This window comes from Giraffa tippelskirchi, chromosome 7 (genome assembly GCF_054371585.1).
Source record: "Giraffa tippelskirchi isolate mGirTip1 chromosome 7, T2T-mGirTip1v1.2.pri, whole genome shotgun sequence".
Lineage (NCBI taxonomy): Eukaryota > Metazoa > Chordata > Mammalia > Artiodactyla > Giraffidae > Giraffa > Giraffa tippelskirchi.
In genome coordinates, this window is record NC_137281.1 from 114945562 (window position 1) to 114964199 (window position 18638).

General features: G+C 34.2%; 1 protein-coding gene across 40 annotated transcripts in view; it reads right to left on the reverse strand.

Annotated features, from left to right (window-relative positions):
• The window catches only part of TCF12 (transcription factor 12), a 395492-nt gene that overhangs the window by 18155 nt on the left and 358699 nt on the right, over positions 1-18638 (reverse strand). For 14 of the 40 annotated variants that reach the window (XM_081510124.1, XM_081510106.1, XM_081510102.1 and 11 more), the window contains 5 exons: positions 13152-13225; positions 12068-12139; positions 11110-11316; positions 2416-2530; positions 1193-1355 (listed from right to left, as the gene is read on the reverse strand). In XM_081510124.1, the coding sequence (XP_081366250.1) occupies positions 1193-1355; positions 2416-2530; positions 11110-11316; positions 12068-12139; positions 13152-13225 (631 nt within the window). Of the gene's footprint in view, positions 1-1192; positions 1356-2415; positions 2531-11109; positions 11317-12067; positions 12140-13151; positions 13259-18638 lie in introns of all 40 variants that reach the window. The other 26 variants (XM_081510129.1, XM_081510113.1, XM_081510111.1 and 23 more) reach the window with 4 other exon arrangements.

The following is an 18638-nucleotide window of genomic DNA, read 5'->3' on the forward strand; positions in this document are numbered from 1 at the left end:
TCCCAAAGAACCATGGTTTAAATATAAATATATGTGATATATAACTATTACTGATAAATAGATATATACCAAGAAATAGAATGTACCATGTGCATGAGTGCTCAGCTGTGTCTGATTCTTTTGTGACCCCATAGACTGTAGCCCACCAGGTTCTTCTGTCCATGGGATTTCCCAGGCAAGAATACTGGAGTGGGTAGCCATTTCCTCCTCCAGGGAATCTTCTGACCCAGGGACTGAACCTGTGTCTCCTGCATTGGCAGGCGGATTCTTTACCACTGAGCCACCAGAGGAGAAAAAAAAAAAAGACTAGGAGGAGGATGTATCACAAATAAATTATCTCTCTTCATGTAGAACTAAAAGCAAAATCTGATGGAAGAATTTAGAAATCACTTGAAACTAATCTCATTATGTGTCAATATCCATATTTCAAAGCAGTCAAGTCCAGTTTCTAGAACTCCTTGCCCAACAACAGTGCATGTGGAGTACTTCCTTTTCTATACTCTTTTCAAATTATTGTTTAAAACACGAGTTCACAAATTTCTTTTATAAAGAGCCAGGCAGTAAATATTTTCAACTTTATGGGCCATCTCTCAGATCTACTCAAACCTGCCACTGCACTATGAGAACAGCCACAGACAATATGTAAATGAATGGTGCATGGCAGTGTTCCAATAAAACTTTATTTATAAAAACAGGCAATAAACTAGATTTGGCCCATGGGCCATAGTTTGCCAGCCCCAGGTTTAAATCACAGAAGAGGTCTTAACTTAAAATAATATACTTAATTAATAATATGTAATATATATAAATATGTAATTTATTATATTAATATACAATAATAATATACTTAATATACTTAACTTAAAATAATATATTCAAATAATTATTGACAGATTGCATCTACCTATACTTGTACAATTTAATTTGTTTTAGCTATTTTGTTCTCTAGCTGTCATACAGACTGTAAGCACTGAGGGGAGAAAAGTAATTCTTTTTTATATGCAGACCTTAAAATATTGTTGGAAACATGGAAAACAAACTTAGAATCAGCTTCATATGTCTCCTGTTTAGGGATGCTGTGAGGATTAAATGAGATGACAGACATAAAAGCCCCAACACAGTATCTAGAACACAGCTGACACTTTTCACCCATGGCAAGTGAGTGAAATATGACCTGGATGCTAACAAATACCTTGTTCTGCCTCTAGATGAAACTTTGATATCTTTTTGGGAGGATTCATCATCTGATTTCATGTCATCCGATGAAGGAGGTTCATGAAGGTTTTCATCTTTCTCTTTATTTTCAGTCTTGATTTCTGTTGGAACAACAGTTCCAGACTGACTTTGCAAGCCACCTAACAAAGGGGCAAAGAACAAAATAAACGTCCAGACTCATTTGTGAATTAGAACTAAAACAGTAAAAAGCTTTCTTGATGGCAAATATCCTTAGTTGTTTTAGAGCTATGATGGAAATCTGAAGATGTAAAAAAGTAAGCTGTTTAGAGTTGCAAAGAGCATGTCCACAAACTTTAGAAAAAAGATGCTTTCTAAAGCATCTGTATTAAAAAAAATAAACAAGGTTGACCCTGATGGTGAGTCCAATGTTCACTTTCAGGTACCATTTAAAAATTAAACAAGGTATGAGAGACATGATGCATCTTAGAAACCAACTTTTAAGATGCTGCCAAGGTAAAGGAGATAAGCTTTAACATTTTCCTGGACAAACACAATAAAACAGGTATCATGGTTAAATATAATTGGGAAAACTTCACTTTGATGGTCTTTTATTACCTATATATTTGTACTTATTTATAAGGTCTACTATAACATTGGCTACAGTTTGCTTTTTACAAGAATTATCTGTCTCTCCAATTAAATTATAATCTTCTAAACAATAGCTACTATCATTCAGAACTCTAAATATACCCAGAAATATCTTTCTCATTGCCTCTAGGGACCATGAAGACTCAGCCATGAGGGGAAGTGATTTAAAAAGAGACAGGACAGGGTCTTCCCTGGCGGTGCAGAGGTTAAAACTCCATGGCTCCACTGCAGGGGGTGTGGGTTCAATCCCTGGTTGGGGAACTAAGATCCCGCACGCCTTGCAGTGCGGCCAAAAAAGGAAAAAAAAAAAAAAAAAAAAAAGAACAGAAGCTAAGAAGATGACCAGTAAACACTGAACAACAGTTTGCACAGGGTTCCATCCATCAATAAACATCTATAATTGGATCAGTTAAACGCAACAAAGTACTGAACCCTAAATATCTACCCAGCATATTCATGCAGTGGTACCACTGTTTGGAATTCTCCTAAGATGACTTGATTAACAGATGTGAATTTGACTGTGAAAAAGGTGACAGAGCTCCAAATGATACCTCTGTCTGCACTACTGCTGAAAACCAACAATACAGTTACCTCTATAATTTTCCTGTGTTTTATGGTTCAAGTCTGTGCTTGAAGCAGTGACCGTACTAGACAGGACTGAATGATTGCCATTGAGACTGACAGAGTCTTCTCGATGAGTTCCAACCTAAAGTAACAAACAAACAAAAAAGTTCATGGAGCAGTAACTGTTCAAATTCTTTCACTCGGCTTAATAGAGAAAACAGTATCACTTATCTAAATTTAGCAATTTTTTTTGGATGCCACTTTTCTGGTTTTTGAGCTGTAAAAGACTTGATAGTAGCACTGTTTCTGAGCAAAAATATTTTTAAAAAAATATTTAAAAATTTTTTAACTTTCAAAGTTTATATTCCACAGAGGGTTGCTGTGAGAAGCAAATGAGCTAACAGAGATAAAGCACTCTATATGCTATGTGCTGCGCTGTGCTTAGTCGCTCAGTCATGCCCGACTCTTTGCAGGAGCACAGCATATTATAAGCTCTACTCTGTATCAGTCAATCTGAAAACCTATTCTACATACTACTTAAATATGTTAAAGTATCCATGAATTTGTATTTCTTCTCAAAAAAATTAAAAGAGCAGCAAAAGCAATACAAAATTAAAATAACTTAGAAGTTCTACATTTCCAGGAACCAAAATTGCCATTTATTTTTATTCTCAGTTTTAATCAGATTTAGGCAAGTCACAGTAACTTAAAATGAGAAGGTAAGGCAGGCAATTTTAGCTACTGCAGTATTTTTAGAAAAACTGTTACAAATGAAGCTTTTTATTAGAACAATAGCAGAGTAGTCAACTAGAGGATTAAGCCTTTAATTAAATAGATTTATTGCCTGGAGTTATACATGAGAACCACTGTTTTTCAACAAATCCTTCAATCCCAGTAGAACACCATGCTTTGAATCCCTCTTGAGTAATTAATATAGCTTTTATCTTTCATGACTTTGTATGGATTTTACCCTAATATAAATACCCCGATGCAAGTTTATCCTTTGGTTTCCTGTAAGCCAAACAAAAGAAACAAAAGTTTCAGGCAATGCAGGCTATTGGTAGTGGATCTGATCAGAACATATCAGATCTTCCACCTTACTTTTGAAGAAATGTCTGTCCTCTGCCTTTATTCTTACCTTTAATGTAGTTAAATAACAACAACAAAAACCATTTAATGTATTCCACAGCTACTTTTTAAATTATTTGAAGATTAGGTGTGTCACTACTCCCCTGGATGATCAAGCATTGACTATATCCTTTTTCTAAACCACACAAATTCATCACTCATTAGAATCATAAAATCTTAAAGCTGAGAAGGGACCACAGAAATCAAATTAACCTTCTACACCCTTACCACTTAGGAAATCTTCCCTTATCCCTTAATCTTTACTTCTACACTGAGCCTCAACTCACCCCCAATAAAAAATCTTGAGAAAAATCTGAAGAACTAAACCTAACAACAAGTGAATTAGACTGTGAAAATTACTTTCAAGAGAGGAAATTATTTTTTTAAAAAGTTTATGACATCCTATCTCTAGGGAATCCTAGTCATGTTTATTCTTAACACATAGGTTGCTTTCTTGCTAGCTATAACTACTCATGATTTGAGGGGAAAGTTAGTTCAAAATTCCTTTTTATAAAAATAGGCATGATATAGATATAACACATAGCTACAAATTCTTTGGGAACTTAGGAGCCTCAGCCTATTTTAAAGATAATGTATTACTAGAATAATTTTTGACTGGCTGAGGAAGTCATTGCAGGATAAAGCAAAAGCTAAAAGATTCTATGTTTGTATTTATAATGTGGACTTAAAACTTCCTATGATCTTTGGTAATATGTGCTAATTTTGCTCTTCTATAGTATTTTGAGCTATCATACCAAGTATTTAAAAAAATAAGCTTTTAAAATTTAAACATAAGTATATTTACTATGTATTTTATCTGTGAAACCTATTTTAGAGCTTCAGAAGACAATACCGTTGAACAAACTGAATTTCACTGAGTGGTAAGTGATGATGCATCTGTGAAATTCTTATTTTTTTACTTCATTAGTATAAATAATTCTTTGATTTTCTGAATCTCAACTAATAAAAATGTTCTATCACTTCCTTTCTGATGAAAGGCTTGGCAGACAAAGGATCATTATCTAAACAATAAATTTTAGGGATTTTGCTTTTCCCTGAAGGAAAATCAGAAAGGTTACTCAATTTGTTTTGGAATATAAAATGCCAGTGAATATCTTTGTCTCTATGGAATACTACAAACTATTCTCTCATACCAACCTTGAAAAAAACTGAACCTTAAAAAAAAAAAGAAAAAAAAAAAAAACTGAACCTTTAACAAATGGTCTCAGACTAGCAAAAACTTTAAGTCTGGAGTTTTTCATATTAATGAAGTTAGCAGGAACTTTTTGTTTGTAACTTGATTCCCCTTGCAAATGGGCCTCATATATTTTCTGGAGAATTTGACTTTCACAGTTCTTACAGTTTTCTTTAACCAGTGCTCACCCTGGCTCTCATATCCTCTCTTTAATCTGCAGCTATGCATTCAAATGGCTCTGTCCACACACGCAACAGGTGTATAAACAGTTCTTTGTCTGAGCTCAGAATCTGTGGGGCCAGCCAGATAGGACCTTGTTTAATTGTTCATCTCGTTAGCATACAGCTGACAGGCTGCTTCTCTTGGGGGACTAGCAGGGGAAGGAAAACTTCTAGGCCTGCCATGCTCTAAATCTCGATTATTATGAAGAGCTCTATTTCAGAATAAAAGGCCCATTCCATTAAATGACATCATCTTGCATTCTGAACCTTTACAATCTATGTATGGCCTTATTTTTGTGGCAGCATCCGACAAGGGACTTGTTTTCATTTAATTTGGCCAATGGCTTCAACACCCACAATGGAAAGATGTTAAATCTAATTAGTTGATGAATAAGAGGTCTTGTGAATTAAGGGACAGACTGAAAAATACTCAGCATGAACTCCTCTCTGATTCTGAATTCTATTCTAACAATTTGTTCAATTTGTACTATTCACTGAATACTAGTGATTTAACTTAAATCACTATTAATCTACGGACTGATTAAAGGATCTTCATGTACTGTATGTATTTTGTTTTACCTGAAGAGGGTTTTATGCTAAACCTTGGAAGAATTCTATTTGTTATGGTTCCCTTTGAATAATATTTCCATAAATATATAAGCTGTCTGATTTTCAAGCTTAAAAGTTGACATTTAAACAATTCTGAGTTTAAAAAAATGGCATCAAAACACTTTAAAAGCACTATAGTGTGTTCTTAATGAAAATAAAAAAAAAAATTTAAGTTGCCCATTTAGGAAAAAATTGGTTAGAAAAAGTAAAGTACAGTTAAAAACCAAACTCCTTTAGTTTAGCTGAAACCTACACACACAATTTCTACTGTATATAAACCTTAACTAATAAAATTAAATACTGTTCAAACATATGGCTAAAATGATTCCAAATTGACTCTGATATATGACAAAAAGTGCTTAAAATCTTGAATAAAATATTACTCTATTTGTTAGTCTTTAATAACAATCTTAAATCTTTTAAAACTAGGAAAAATACAGTTTAATTGCTTTAGGATTTAGAAATCAGATATGATTTATATTTTAAAATCATTATGTAAGGTAGCTGTAAATTCTACAACTGAACATTATTTGCTTTCATACAAGACACACATTTCTAACTACAGCTTAAGCAACAAAAAACTCAAGCAATACAAAAAAAAAAAATCCCGACATGCCAGAGTTAAATTTCCTTAGGACTTATAACAAAATCAAAAGACCTCATGGATGTAATTTCACCTGGTATCATAAATAATGAACTTTTAAAGATTTGCATCAAGCTTCCATTAATACAAAGCTTCTAATACAACTTAGTTTGAAGTTGAAATCATGGTCTGAACAATAACTGGGTACTTTGTGTTAAAGATAAAAGAGCTATTACAGAGCTATCTCATTGGGCCTTGGTATTTTAGGTATTACAGCCATAAGCAGATGTGATGTACAATAATTTTATATTGCTGAAACCTCTTTGCAATGCCTAAATGAAATCAATGAGTCTCATTCCTTTTAAGTTTTCCACTTACTAACATTATTTTTTCCAGTCAGCAGTTTATTCCAAGAGTTCATTCTTACACTAAGTAAATGAGAGCAAAACTATAGTCTGTTCAGTGTTCACATTTCAGTAGTTCTAAAAATCCTGATTTAGTGTTTTAAATGATACAATCACATTCTAATAAAAGTGTCTGATAAAGCCTTAATTTTATATTTGGATTAAGAGGATATGGAGAACTGTCAAAAATACTGAAAGGGAATAAGAAATTAAGTAAATGAAAATGTTATATTCAAAAGTAAGAGGAAATGTTAAAACTAGGGCAGGCTGGCTACACTAGTTATATGAGAAGGAGTAGGAATTATCCACTTACTAGCTTTTTTTTTCTGATATAATAATCTTGAGGAAATTTAATTTTTGTGTATATTGATAGCTAAAATATGTTATTTCTGTGGTTGGAATCTCTTTTAATCCTAACCTTTTGTGCTAGTCAAGTTTGTTCAGTTAAAAGAAACAACAAACAGGGGGCTTCTCTGGTGGCTCAGTGGTAAAGAATCCACCTGCCAATGCAGGAGACAGGTTTGATCCTTGATCCAGGAAGATCCCACATGCCATGGAGCAACTAAGGCTGTGTGCCACAAGTACTGTGCTTTGGAGCCTGAGAGCTGCAGCTACTAAAGCCCATACACCCTAGAGCCAGTACTCCACAAGAGAAGCCACCACAATGGGAAGCCCCTGCACCGCAACTAGTGAGTAGCCCCCACTTTTCTCAACTAAAGAAAAAGCCTGCATAGACTTGCTGTAACTAAAGAAAAAGCCCACACAGCAATGAAGACTCAGCACAGCCATAAATAAATGAACAAATAAATAAACAACAAAGTCAGGTCTTCTGATATTGACTCCTATTAATATTTTTGGCAGGGGGTAGTCTTATTACCTTTGTGTGAAATAAAAAAATTGTAATAAAAAATAGTAATTATTTCATCTATGGAAGATAGATATAGCTACAAATCATTACTGTAAGTTGCAGATGATCTTACTGGCATACTTTTGTTATAACTGAAAATAATGTCAGGAAAGGTTCTCAGCAACAAAGCTACTTCTTTGATCAAGGAGACTATTTGGTTAACTTGCCCATGTAGAATTCATACCACTAGTAACCTTGGAAGCGCTTGAAGGCTGAGAGCAGAACTTTCTGTATTACTTTTATCCTGCCATCGAGTCTTCTTCTTCCACTCTCAGTGAATTCTGGTTCACCTCGAATATTCCAACTACTTCACAAAACTCCCAAACTACTGATTGAAACGAAATATGAAAAAAGCTATAGGTGCCAAGAAAAAGAAAAAACAAAAAACCTGCTAATTCTCACTTCCTACATTGGGAAGCTAATTTATGTTCTAAACTAGGGATTAGCAAAGTATGTCTGTGGTCCAAATCTGGTCCTGTTTTGTTTTTTGTTTTAACCTAATAAAGGACACACTGTCTATAAATAAAGCTTTATTAAAGCACAGACAAACCCATTTGTTTTTGTAACACCTATGGGTGCTTTCATGTTACTGAATTAGAGTTAGGTAATTGTGATACAGAGCATATATCCTGCAAAGCTGAAAATATTTACTATCTGACCTTTTATAGAAAAAGTTTCTGGCTCTTCTCGTCTATAATGCTAGGAGAGAAAGTAATATCATATTCAAAACGCGGAATTAAAATGGTGACCTCTAGTAAATGCTCATAAGAACAAAAATCCATTACATCAAAAATTTTATTTGCATGTTCTATGGAGTTCCTAGAAAGGTTTAGCAGACTAGTTCTACTCTACAGAAAAATAAATGGAATGATGAAAATTAAATATTGAGGGAAGTTGACTTTACAGATTCTAAATGGTGATACAGAACTGCTGATAAACTGCTATTTCTGTGGTTACTTTGTAATTGTGGCCATGTAAACCTCCATTTTTAGGGGTCTAAGAAATATTAACTTAGGTTAATACAGAGGAAAAGTATCTTGCGACCCCCATGGACTATAGACCACCAGGCTCCTCTGTCCATGGAATTCTCCAGGCAAGAATAGTGGAGTGGGTTTCCCTGCCCTCCTCCAGGGGATCTTCCTGACCCAGGGATCAAATCCAGGTCTCTTGCACTACAGGCTGATTCTTAACCATCTGAGTCACCAGGGAAGCGCCCAAAATACTAATTTATGTTAATACAGAGGAAAAATACATAAACTACCAGAAAGTTAAGCAAGACAAAAAAAGAAGTGTTTCCAGAATGTAAAATTGTGTCATTTCTTAGTCATGAACAGTTAGAACACATGAAGGTGAGATAATACAGGCAGGAGATTAACTCTTGGAGATGGCTGGCAATAGTTACAACAATAATGTCCTCCAAATCACACACTCTCTCAGAACATGAAAAAAGCTGTCAGGCATGTAATCAAGGCTGCTTGTAGTACTGATGGAAGCCCTCAGACATGAATAACAGCCACCAGGATAAATTTTCCTCAACAATATGCCTAACACTTAGCTGGGACAGTCACTGGCTGACTGTGGCTTTAATTTCACTCCATCCTTTGGTCTTTTACTGAAACTGAGAAATGAGTATTTACAGCTAAAAAGTTCATTTCAGAAGGATGGGAATTTAACACTGACTCACTTGACACTGTCAGATTTTGTCAGTTAATAATTTTTGAGGGTAAGCCTGGCAGAAGCATCTGCATCTCCATCTCATTAGTGATTACATCTGGATGGGGGGGGATATAGCAGATCCTGGTAGATTTTCCCCAGCTCTGTGTCCTCTAAGAAGGTTATAAAAACTGAAAGAAGACCTTGATAGATAAACTAAGCAATAGCTTGGGCTTAGTTGCTGCAGCACTGGTGCTGTTTCTCAGACTACATTAGACTCACCTCATGTTTCAGAACTCTTTTTTTTTCTAGATTACCTTCAGTTTTTTTCCTTTTTAAAGAATATCTCTGGCAGCTCTGAAACAGGCAGCATATTCCTAGTGGATATAATGGAAGCTACTTTCTTAATTACAAGTTTCAGGGCAATATCTAATGAAACAATTTTCTCCTCTACAAGTCCTTTTAAAGTGTTTTTATATGGCTTTGGAAGACTGGGTTTTGAAAAATTTCTTTTCCAACTTGTATCCAAAGTTGATAAAAACAACCTCCCAAAGACAGACGTTCCATTTCATACAAACTCTACATTTATTTAAGAGGATCCAGAGATATATCAAATATTGTAGCAAATAATCGGAGTAGGAGCAGTGAGCTATTAACAATGAAGAATTAAAAATGATTAAGAGGTGAGGACTAAGAATTGCACATATTGCAACTGAGACAAACGTAGGATTCCAAGATACTGATTTGCAAGTCTTTCTTCTGAATAAGGATAGATGGTATTTTAGCAAAGTAATAATTTATATTTGCAACAAATGCTATTATAATATTAAAATTATTTTGCTACTATCACTAGTAGTGATAAAAATACTCCCTTAAATTTCTACGAATTCAGTAATTTATATTTTTGCATTTATTAGTTTATCAACAGCAACAAAAGTTAATTTTAAAAAAGCCTAAATTTTAATATCTTGTGATATTAAAAAACAAAAACCCAGTTGTTAAGATATGCAGGCATCTAATGTCACCCATGTTGCTGAAAACATTGTTCTTAGGAAACCAGGCAGCCTTGTTTGATGTTTACTTCAGCAGCTCCAGAATGAATATAAATGGCTCCCTGACATGTGAATGTAAAAATCTGGAACCAATCCTATTTTACAGAACATAAGACTTCAGCATTTGGGGCACCTAATGATTTCGATGATAGCTGAGTTTTAGCCTTGATCACATGGCTTACAGTCAGAAATCTGTTTCATAGGAGAATATTTCACAGCATGCAATGAATCTTAAGAACCATGACATAAACATGCAAACACACAGTTTCAATTAAACAGCAGGTTCAAAAAAAGCTTCATTACTTTAAAACATAATTTATATAAAAAATAATTTAAGACATTCAACACAGAATTTTCGATGTGCATGGCTGCAGAATGTTACTTTTCTCTACTTTAAAGAATTACCATGCTTTTAAAAAGATGGATTGAATGATTTTATTCTCTTCAGGCATTAATCTAAAATTGTTTCCTTTCATTGTCACTTAAATTACAGCCATTCTCAAAACCACCTCACATTTTTTTCTTCGTTTGGGAATAAAACTTAAATTTGGACCTGTACAAATACTATTGTGTTCATTCTATTGAAGGCTGGCTCCAAATTATAATGAACAGTTTTTCTAGACCAGAAACCTTGAAAATCAGTCTTGCTTTCTTGCTTTTGCTATTACAACTTTCTATACATTGTTTCAAGGCAAAAAAATGTTCCATCAATTATTACACACCTGGAAAAAAAATTCAAATTTAAGCTAATATGATCTCTGCATAAAGTTTCTGCTTTTTGCACATGATCATAGCAGGATTTTAAGGTCAAATGATCAGCCAATGATCCTGTCCAAAACAGTAAAAGAAATTCTTAAAAACCACTCTACCTTGTTTATAAAAAGGACCCTTTCCCTAAAAGATTTCACGAAAAACATTTAGGAAAACAGGCTTTAGGGGTTATTTCAAAAAGCATGAGCACTATTTTACCATTGAAGCAGATCGACTGCTTGTAACAAGGCTTGATCCACCGTAGTTTGAATTGAGGCTTCCAATTGGTGCATTATGCGATGGTCCCAATAAACTGTGTATATCACTGTGACCAGCAGGCAAACTGGTAGAAGGTCCCACGGCATGGTTCCTCAGCACATGGATAGCATCATCCAGTCTGTCCAAACGATCCTCCATCCGAGACTGCTGTAGGGATTGAAAAAAAGACATGGAGGTTACTGCTTTTATCTGTTGCATGCATTAAATTGCTATGATTTCTACTTTGGGATATATAGAAATAGCAAGTGAATATGCAACATCAAGTAGCTTCAAAAGAAACTACCTGTACTATAGATAAACAATCAAAGAAAGGATATTTGTAAACTATGCTAAATTACCAAAGCTTCAGAAGCAAATCACTGCTTCATAAAAATTTATTTACTAATCTAGCATGAGGTTATTTCTTTTAGCGTCTACAAAAGCTGAAGGCTACTCTACAGTGACTGGCATTATCATTGATAAAAAAGATAACCTGTATTTTAACATTGAAACGAGGGCAACTTGGGGAAGCGTCCTCAAATCCATCAGATTTAAGTTGTAATTTTGTTTTAAGTGAATATTTAATACCTATCTGAAATGGTGACCACATCCAAATGTGCTCTTTTCACAAAACTGATGAAATGATATCTGTCTGTGGATATACACATGCCCCATACACAAACATATTAGAATTTAAAAAACCAAAAGCACATGCCAGTAGAGCTCTTTTAAAAAGAATCATACTCAACAATATATGAGAACAAAGGCCTATTCTTACATATTGTTACAAAAATGAAAATAGTCATTGTTTGATTTTAAAAGACTCTGGAGTCTGCATAGGCTTGAAGATTTTAAATGGATAATAGGAAGTATAATTAATTGAAACACAAAAAAAGGCACCATCTAAAAGAAATAGTACCTCACAGACATCCTTTAAGAAGGACATTGCATCTTGCAAATGCTCGTGAAGTTGCTGCTCAACTCGATTTTTCTGGCAAAGTCAAGACAGAACAGGAGGCAAAGCACAGGTTAAGATTAATTCCAAAAGAGATGAGGAAATAGCTGATGTGCATGTCAGCATAACATGTTAGTAAAGTTAACGCGGAGACCTGCAAGATCTACTTGTATTAAGGTATGAGAAGGCTGGGATTTAACAGCAAAGTTATAAGGTTAGCATCTAAATAGCACACATTGCTTATATTTGCTTAAATGTGAGAAGAAAACTTTCCTTTAATTTAAAATGTTCTGTTAGTCACAGAAAAAGAACTTTTCTATTTGCAACCTGGAATTACTGAATAGCATGACTTAGCATTCCATCAAGTCATCCTTAGTTTGTTTTTATAATGCTTCGTAATTCTGTGGTAAGCATAGAAAGGCAACAGTAGTTAACATCCTACCACAAATTCTTCATGCTCAATACCTAGACAGGCTCCTTTATTCTACTGCCTTGTTTGTCTATGTTTTTGCGTATATCAATACAATTTACACAATACATTCTTTTATAAAAGGAGAACATGGAAAACAATACTCTTCATAACAGAAATAACTGATGTTGCATTTAAAACTTTTAATAGAAATGTAATCAACTATACACAGTATCATATGAGAAAGAGTAAAATACAACCGCTTTGCATTGCTGAACTAATTTTCTCTTACTTGGTCTCTGGGTTTTTTTCCCTTTAAATTTCCTTTACATATAAACATAAAATTACAGTAAAATTAAACCCTAGATCTGTCAAAGAAACAAGAATCCCATAACACTATTTTAAAACCAGCTGTCCTAAGACCAGAAGCCCAATGTCCCAAAGAACAGATGGCAAAAGGCACACCCAATGTGTCTCATATTGTTCAGCTAAATCAGTCCATTTGTTAGCAAAGAATTCGTGTGTAATGCTATCCTACTGTTTTTTCATTGTTATTCAAGATTTTCTGGGAAAAAAACCCCCCCAAAACTCCATACTATTAGATGAAATAGATCTTGTATGTTTCTCAGAGGCTCTTACCAGCGAGTGGAGTGAGTTTTCATAGCTTGGGGATGAGGGAGCTTGACCTCCAGGTCTGGGCCACTGACTGGTACCTGTTAAAACAAAACCCCAAAGCACCCACACACCTTGGTTAACTCAGTGATCTTGATAATGTTCTGAAGGAAAGGGCAAAGATACACTATTGCTAAGTGTGCACAAATTTATGTGAAAATTTTTGTTCAGTCTTCAGCATGGTATTGGCTACTGATAAGCCCAAAACATTAAACATTTTTTATTAAAATAATGGAGGGAGTTGAGGGAAAAAACTATACTTTAAAATGTAACTACTTTTATGTTTACATGTTCTTCACACTTTGTCCACATGCACATGAATCTTGAGAAAATGTACTTAAAATAAACATAATTTAAATTCTGCCCTTCCATATTTTTACAGTCTTTATGATAATGCTATTAATGACTTACATTAATATTCACCTGATTCTCTACATCATAATTTGCTTAACCACCATTACCTCACTGCTGGACACTTTGGTTGCTTTCATTTGGCTGTTATGAATAGTAATTGAGTATTACTATATTACGAATGATAAAAAAATACTGTGTTTTCCTTTTGGGGAACATGTCTAAGGATAAACAGCATTTCTAAGTTAAAAGGTACAAACGTATTTAAGATCCTTAATTCGTAAGGCCAAAACTACTTTCTAAAGGATTATACTAACTTGTGCCTTTAGTAATGCACAAATGCACCAATTTCAAATGAACGGAAATACATTTCGGTTTATTTGCTAAAAATTTTCCCAACATAATTTACACCAAAACATATTATTTAAGTTGGAAAATATTATCATGAAAATTTTGTTAAATGTTTACTCTTCAACTTTAGAAAAGCAGCAATAATTTAAAAAAAGGATACAAGTTCAGAACAGAAAGAATAAAAAGAAAAAAACACAAGAAAAAAAAAAAGACTAATTTATGTACTGGGGAGAATGCAGTGTTTCAAAATAGCTTTAAAAAGAAAAAGACAAAACAACTGATCAAAAATCTTCACTATTTCATAACTGCATTTGAAAATAAGTTATTTATAGAAAATAATGAAGACGATTCAATTAAATACATAGTGTTGTTCTTAACCAAAGCTTCAGTGACAAACTGAATTATATTAGAAATCTCAAGTTAGAAAAGTTGAATGTGGACTTCCCTGGTGGTCCAGTGGTTAAGAATCTGCCTGCCAATGCAGGGGACATGGGTTCAATCCCTGGTCTGGGAAGATCCCACATGCTGAGGAGCAACTAGAGAAAATTGGGGCACAGCAATAAAGACCCAATGCAGCCATGAATAAATAAATAAAATATAAAAAAAAAAAAAAAAAGAAAAGTTGAATGTTTACTTAATTTGTCTCATTTATTGCTAAATGAAATTTTAAACTATGTTCCACCACAGCTTGTTGTTTTAGGTTAATTTGCCACATTTAGGAAACTAAAAATTTAAGGTAAATTAGAACTATTATAGTTCACTTTAGCTGAACAACCTCATATTTGTATTCCTATTAATCATTTATATTTTGTTAAGTTGAAAAGTTGGATACATAAGATTCCTAATAACGATTATATTTTATAATTATATGGATATTATTGTGATTATATAAAAATTTTTAAATACTAAAATTATAAGAAAAATATATGCTATATATACTTCATCAATTAACAATTTTTTTTTACTTGGAAGCAAATTACAATTTATTCTGTCCATTAAAGGTGGACAGAAGGTGACCTGCTAGATATACAAATATAATCATAATTTAACTATACAAAGTATGGCAATCTAAAATTGCTCATTGAACCAGAAGCATGTGGGCTAATTTTACACTTAGCAAGTAGAATTTAGCAATCAGAAAAATCCAATAACTGACTACATGAAGAATTCATATAAAAAGAACCAGGAACTTTCTTGGTGGTCCAGTGGTTAAGAATCCGCCTTTTCAGGCTGGGGACGCAGGTTCGATCCCTGGTCAGGGAACTAAGACCCCACAAGCTGCGGGGCAACTAAGGTCCGACTGCCACAAGTAGAGAAGCCAGTGCACCACAACTACTAAGCCCGTGTGCTTTAGAGCCTGTGCTCCAAAGCAAGAGAAGCCTGAGTGAGTACTGCAACTAGAGAAAGTCCTCTGGCCACATCCAAGAGTCAGCAGAGCCAAAGAAAAAAATTTTTAAATAAAATGACACTTTACCATTGATTTCAGTATATCAGCTCAGTTCAGTTCAGTCACTCAGTTGTGTCCGACTCTTTGTGACCCCACGGACTGCAGCACACCAGGCCTCCCTGTTCATTACCAACTCCCGGAGCTTGCTCAAACTCATATCCATTGAGTTGGTGATGCTTTCCAAAACTAATGTAGGATTGTGAATTTTTATGTGGGTAAGAGGTAATCATAATCTATTTTTAAAAAGAAATGAAATTATTTTTAAAAGAGTTTCCCTTAATGTTTACAATATATATATAAAAAGAGAACACAAGCCTAAAAGAGTTTCCTATAATAGTAAATTAATATTTACTACAATAGTAAATTAATGTTTACTATAATAGTAAATAGTAAATTAATTTATATTAGTTTATTAGTTTATATTATATATTAGTTTAAATTAATTTATATTATTATAGTAAATTAATTTATAATAGTAAATTAATGTTTACTATATATACTTTTTTTTTAAAGAAGGGACCACAAGACCCTTTTTTTTTAAAAAAAAGATCTATCTGTTTACTTTTGACTGCACTGGGTCTCTGTTGCTGTGTGCAGGCTTTCTTTAGTTACGGTGAGCAGGAGCTACTCTTCGTTGTGGTGCACAGGCTTCTCAACACGTGGTTTCTCTTGTTGCGGAGCACGGGCTCTGTAGTTGTGACACACGGGCTTAGTTGCTCTACAGCATGTGGGATCTTCCCAGACCAGGGATCCAAACTGTGTCCGCTGCTTTAGCAGGTGGATTTTTAACCACTAGACCACAAGGAAAGCCCTATAATATTTTATTTTCAATCATTTTGCTCAACATCCTTGGGTGATCAGCCTGTGACAGGATATTTAATCTGTGTGGATCATTAATGCAAGTTTTATGTTTAAATACTCAGAACTGTTAGCACACATTTGCTTTGCAAAACAGGCAATTTTTGTGGTTCTTCGGTAGCTTAGTATTGAGGAATGAGATGTGGGCACAGAGTTACTCAGGTAAGAAATCACCTATATTCACTATTTTTTGATAATGACATGAAGTATCTATACTATGGTCTATTTCAAAATGTAATTTATTAAACTGGAAAAATATACACATACTCAAGCCTCTTTTTTTTAATTATTATAGATTAGGCTGCCCCACTTGAGACGAACTTGATTAAAGCAGAATACTAACATGGTTAAATCATCTATATCTGTTTGAACTTTATACAAATGCCAAGCTGTATTTCATGAACTGAGCTCTTTAAAGCTCAGTCATTTCAAAAATTCATGCTATTGGTCACAAAGGGGATGGCTGGATAGTTAAGATAAGACTGCGTGAGTTCAACAAAGGCCGTCCTATGTCTGGTAAAGCTCAAAAAAGGGCATGGAAGTTTAATGGATACTGAGAATCAGTGGACCTCCATTCTGACTGTACTACCAATTAATTTAGAATACTTACCATAAAATAGGTACTCAGTTTTTTTTAGTTTTTGTTTTTAAGTCTGCCTTTACAAGGCCAATGCGGTAAAAGATACGAACACACAGGCTTTGTGAGCCTAAAAGATCTTTCTGACAATAAAATATTATTATTATTTCTTCCTGATGAAGAAACCAATCATGTAACCAATGATGAAAAAAGACGCAGACTTTTGTAATTCTGGCCCACTGATGGCTTATTAGTTACGAATGAGAACTGTGGGGTTGTGAAAGGAATTCAAGTTCTAGACAGAGACCATAATGCTACAGAATACTTTTGACACTAGACAGATCTGGATCATTGTTTTTTTAAAAAACTAATGGACGAATAAAATATACAGATCCATTTAGAATCATTTTGATATCATTATCTTTGGTTTGTAATCACCAGCTGTAGCACTGTTATACAAATAATGGAAAAACAAAAGTGCAAAGGGCAAAAACCTAAGGGGTTTCCAGAGAATAGGTTATTTCCTCCCTTCCTTCCCTGTCATGTGATACCTGGCTGTAGACATACGTACAGGTTTGGGGCTTATACGTTCTTCTATTAGATATGGGCGAGCTTTCAACTGTTTATATAGTTAACAAATTTTATAATTGCCCTGAGCTTTGCCCTGAGCTTTATGTTAGTGACCACCTCCAAAAGTTAGCTGTTATCCAAGAAGGATTACAAAAAACTTATTACTTAGCATTGAAATTTACCGACTATTTCCAGAAAACAAGTTAGCTGACAAGGATAAGAGAATCGAATTATTTGGCTAGAAAATCTGGAAAGGTTTTCTGTGATCACTAAATCTAAAATTCACCTAGTATTTCTGATCTGTTCTTGCTCTGACTGGGATTTAGTAATACACCACCCTAATAAATTGGTTAATACATTTAGAGAATAGATAACATCATTTTGTGTGGCTAAGAGAAATTCTTAGGACTATTTACCAAGCATTTTCTTATTTTGTTAGTTGTTTCACCCTAAACTCACCCTGAACTCAAACTTTCATGATACACTCCAACCTTAGAAAAGGTTGAATAATTCTCAGTGTAGCACTGAATGCTCTGCTTTCTGCAATCTGGCCCCAGCCAACCTTCCCATTCGAGGGGAAGCTCTTCATATATGAAGAGTTCATGATCAGTCATCTCAATGACTGAATGAACAGGTCATACACTTTCCACATCTTGACCTCTGTCACACTCTTCTTTTAAACTCAGAAAATTCTTTCTTCTTTATACTCTCTTCATGAAATGTATCTGGAGAACTGTAGTTTAGAGTGAATTCTGATGGTTCTATTTTCATGTGTTTATCTCTTTATTTTCTCAACTAAATTGAAAACTTGCTGAAGTCAGGTTAACTGCTTTAACAACAGGCACACTGACAGGTGACAAAAATAAATATCTCATTGATGAAATGAGTCCAAACTGAGGAATCTTCCCTATCTCCCCCACATCCTCTTTGCTTTTATTGCAGATGTTCCAAAGATTGCTACTAAGTGCTGCAGTTATTAGACTTTTATTCACTGATCTTCCAGAATTAGGTAAAGAACGGTTTTGTTTGCTTTCTAAGTTTCTTTAGTAAACACATTCTCTTAATTGAAATACTCATGTATTTTCTCAAATGACAACTGTATTAGACACAGCCATACTTCTCTTCTACCTTGCTGCTAAGAGCCCAGATTCTGTTCAGAAGGTGGCGGGGCATCTATCCTTTTCTACTGTGAACCAGCAAAGAGTAATTCTGTTCTTAGCTCTTGGGATAAATCCTAACAACTAAGACAAATATGGTGGTCTCATTTCTGTTAAGTAACTGTTAGGCCCAGTACTGATCA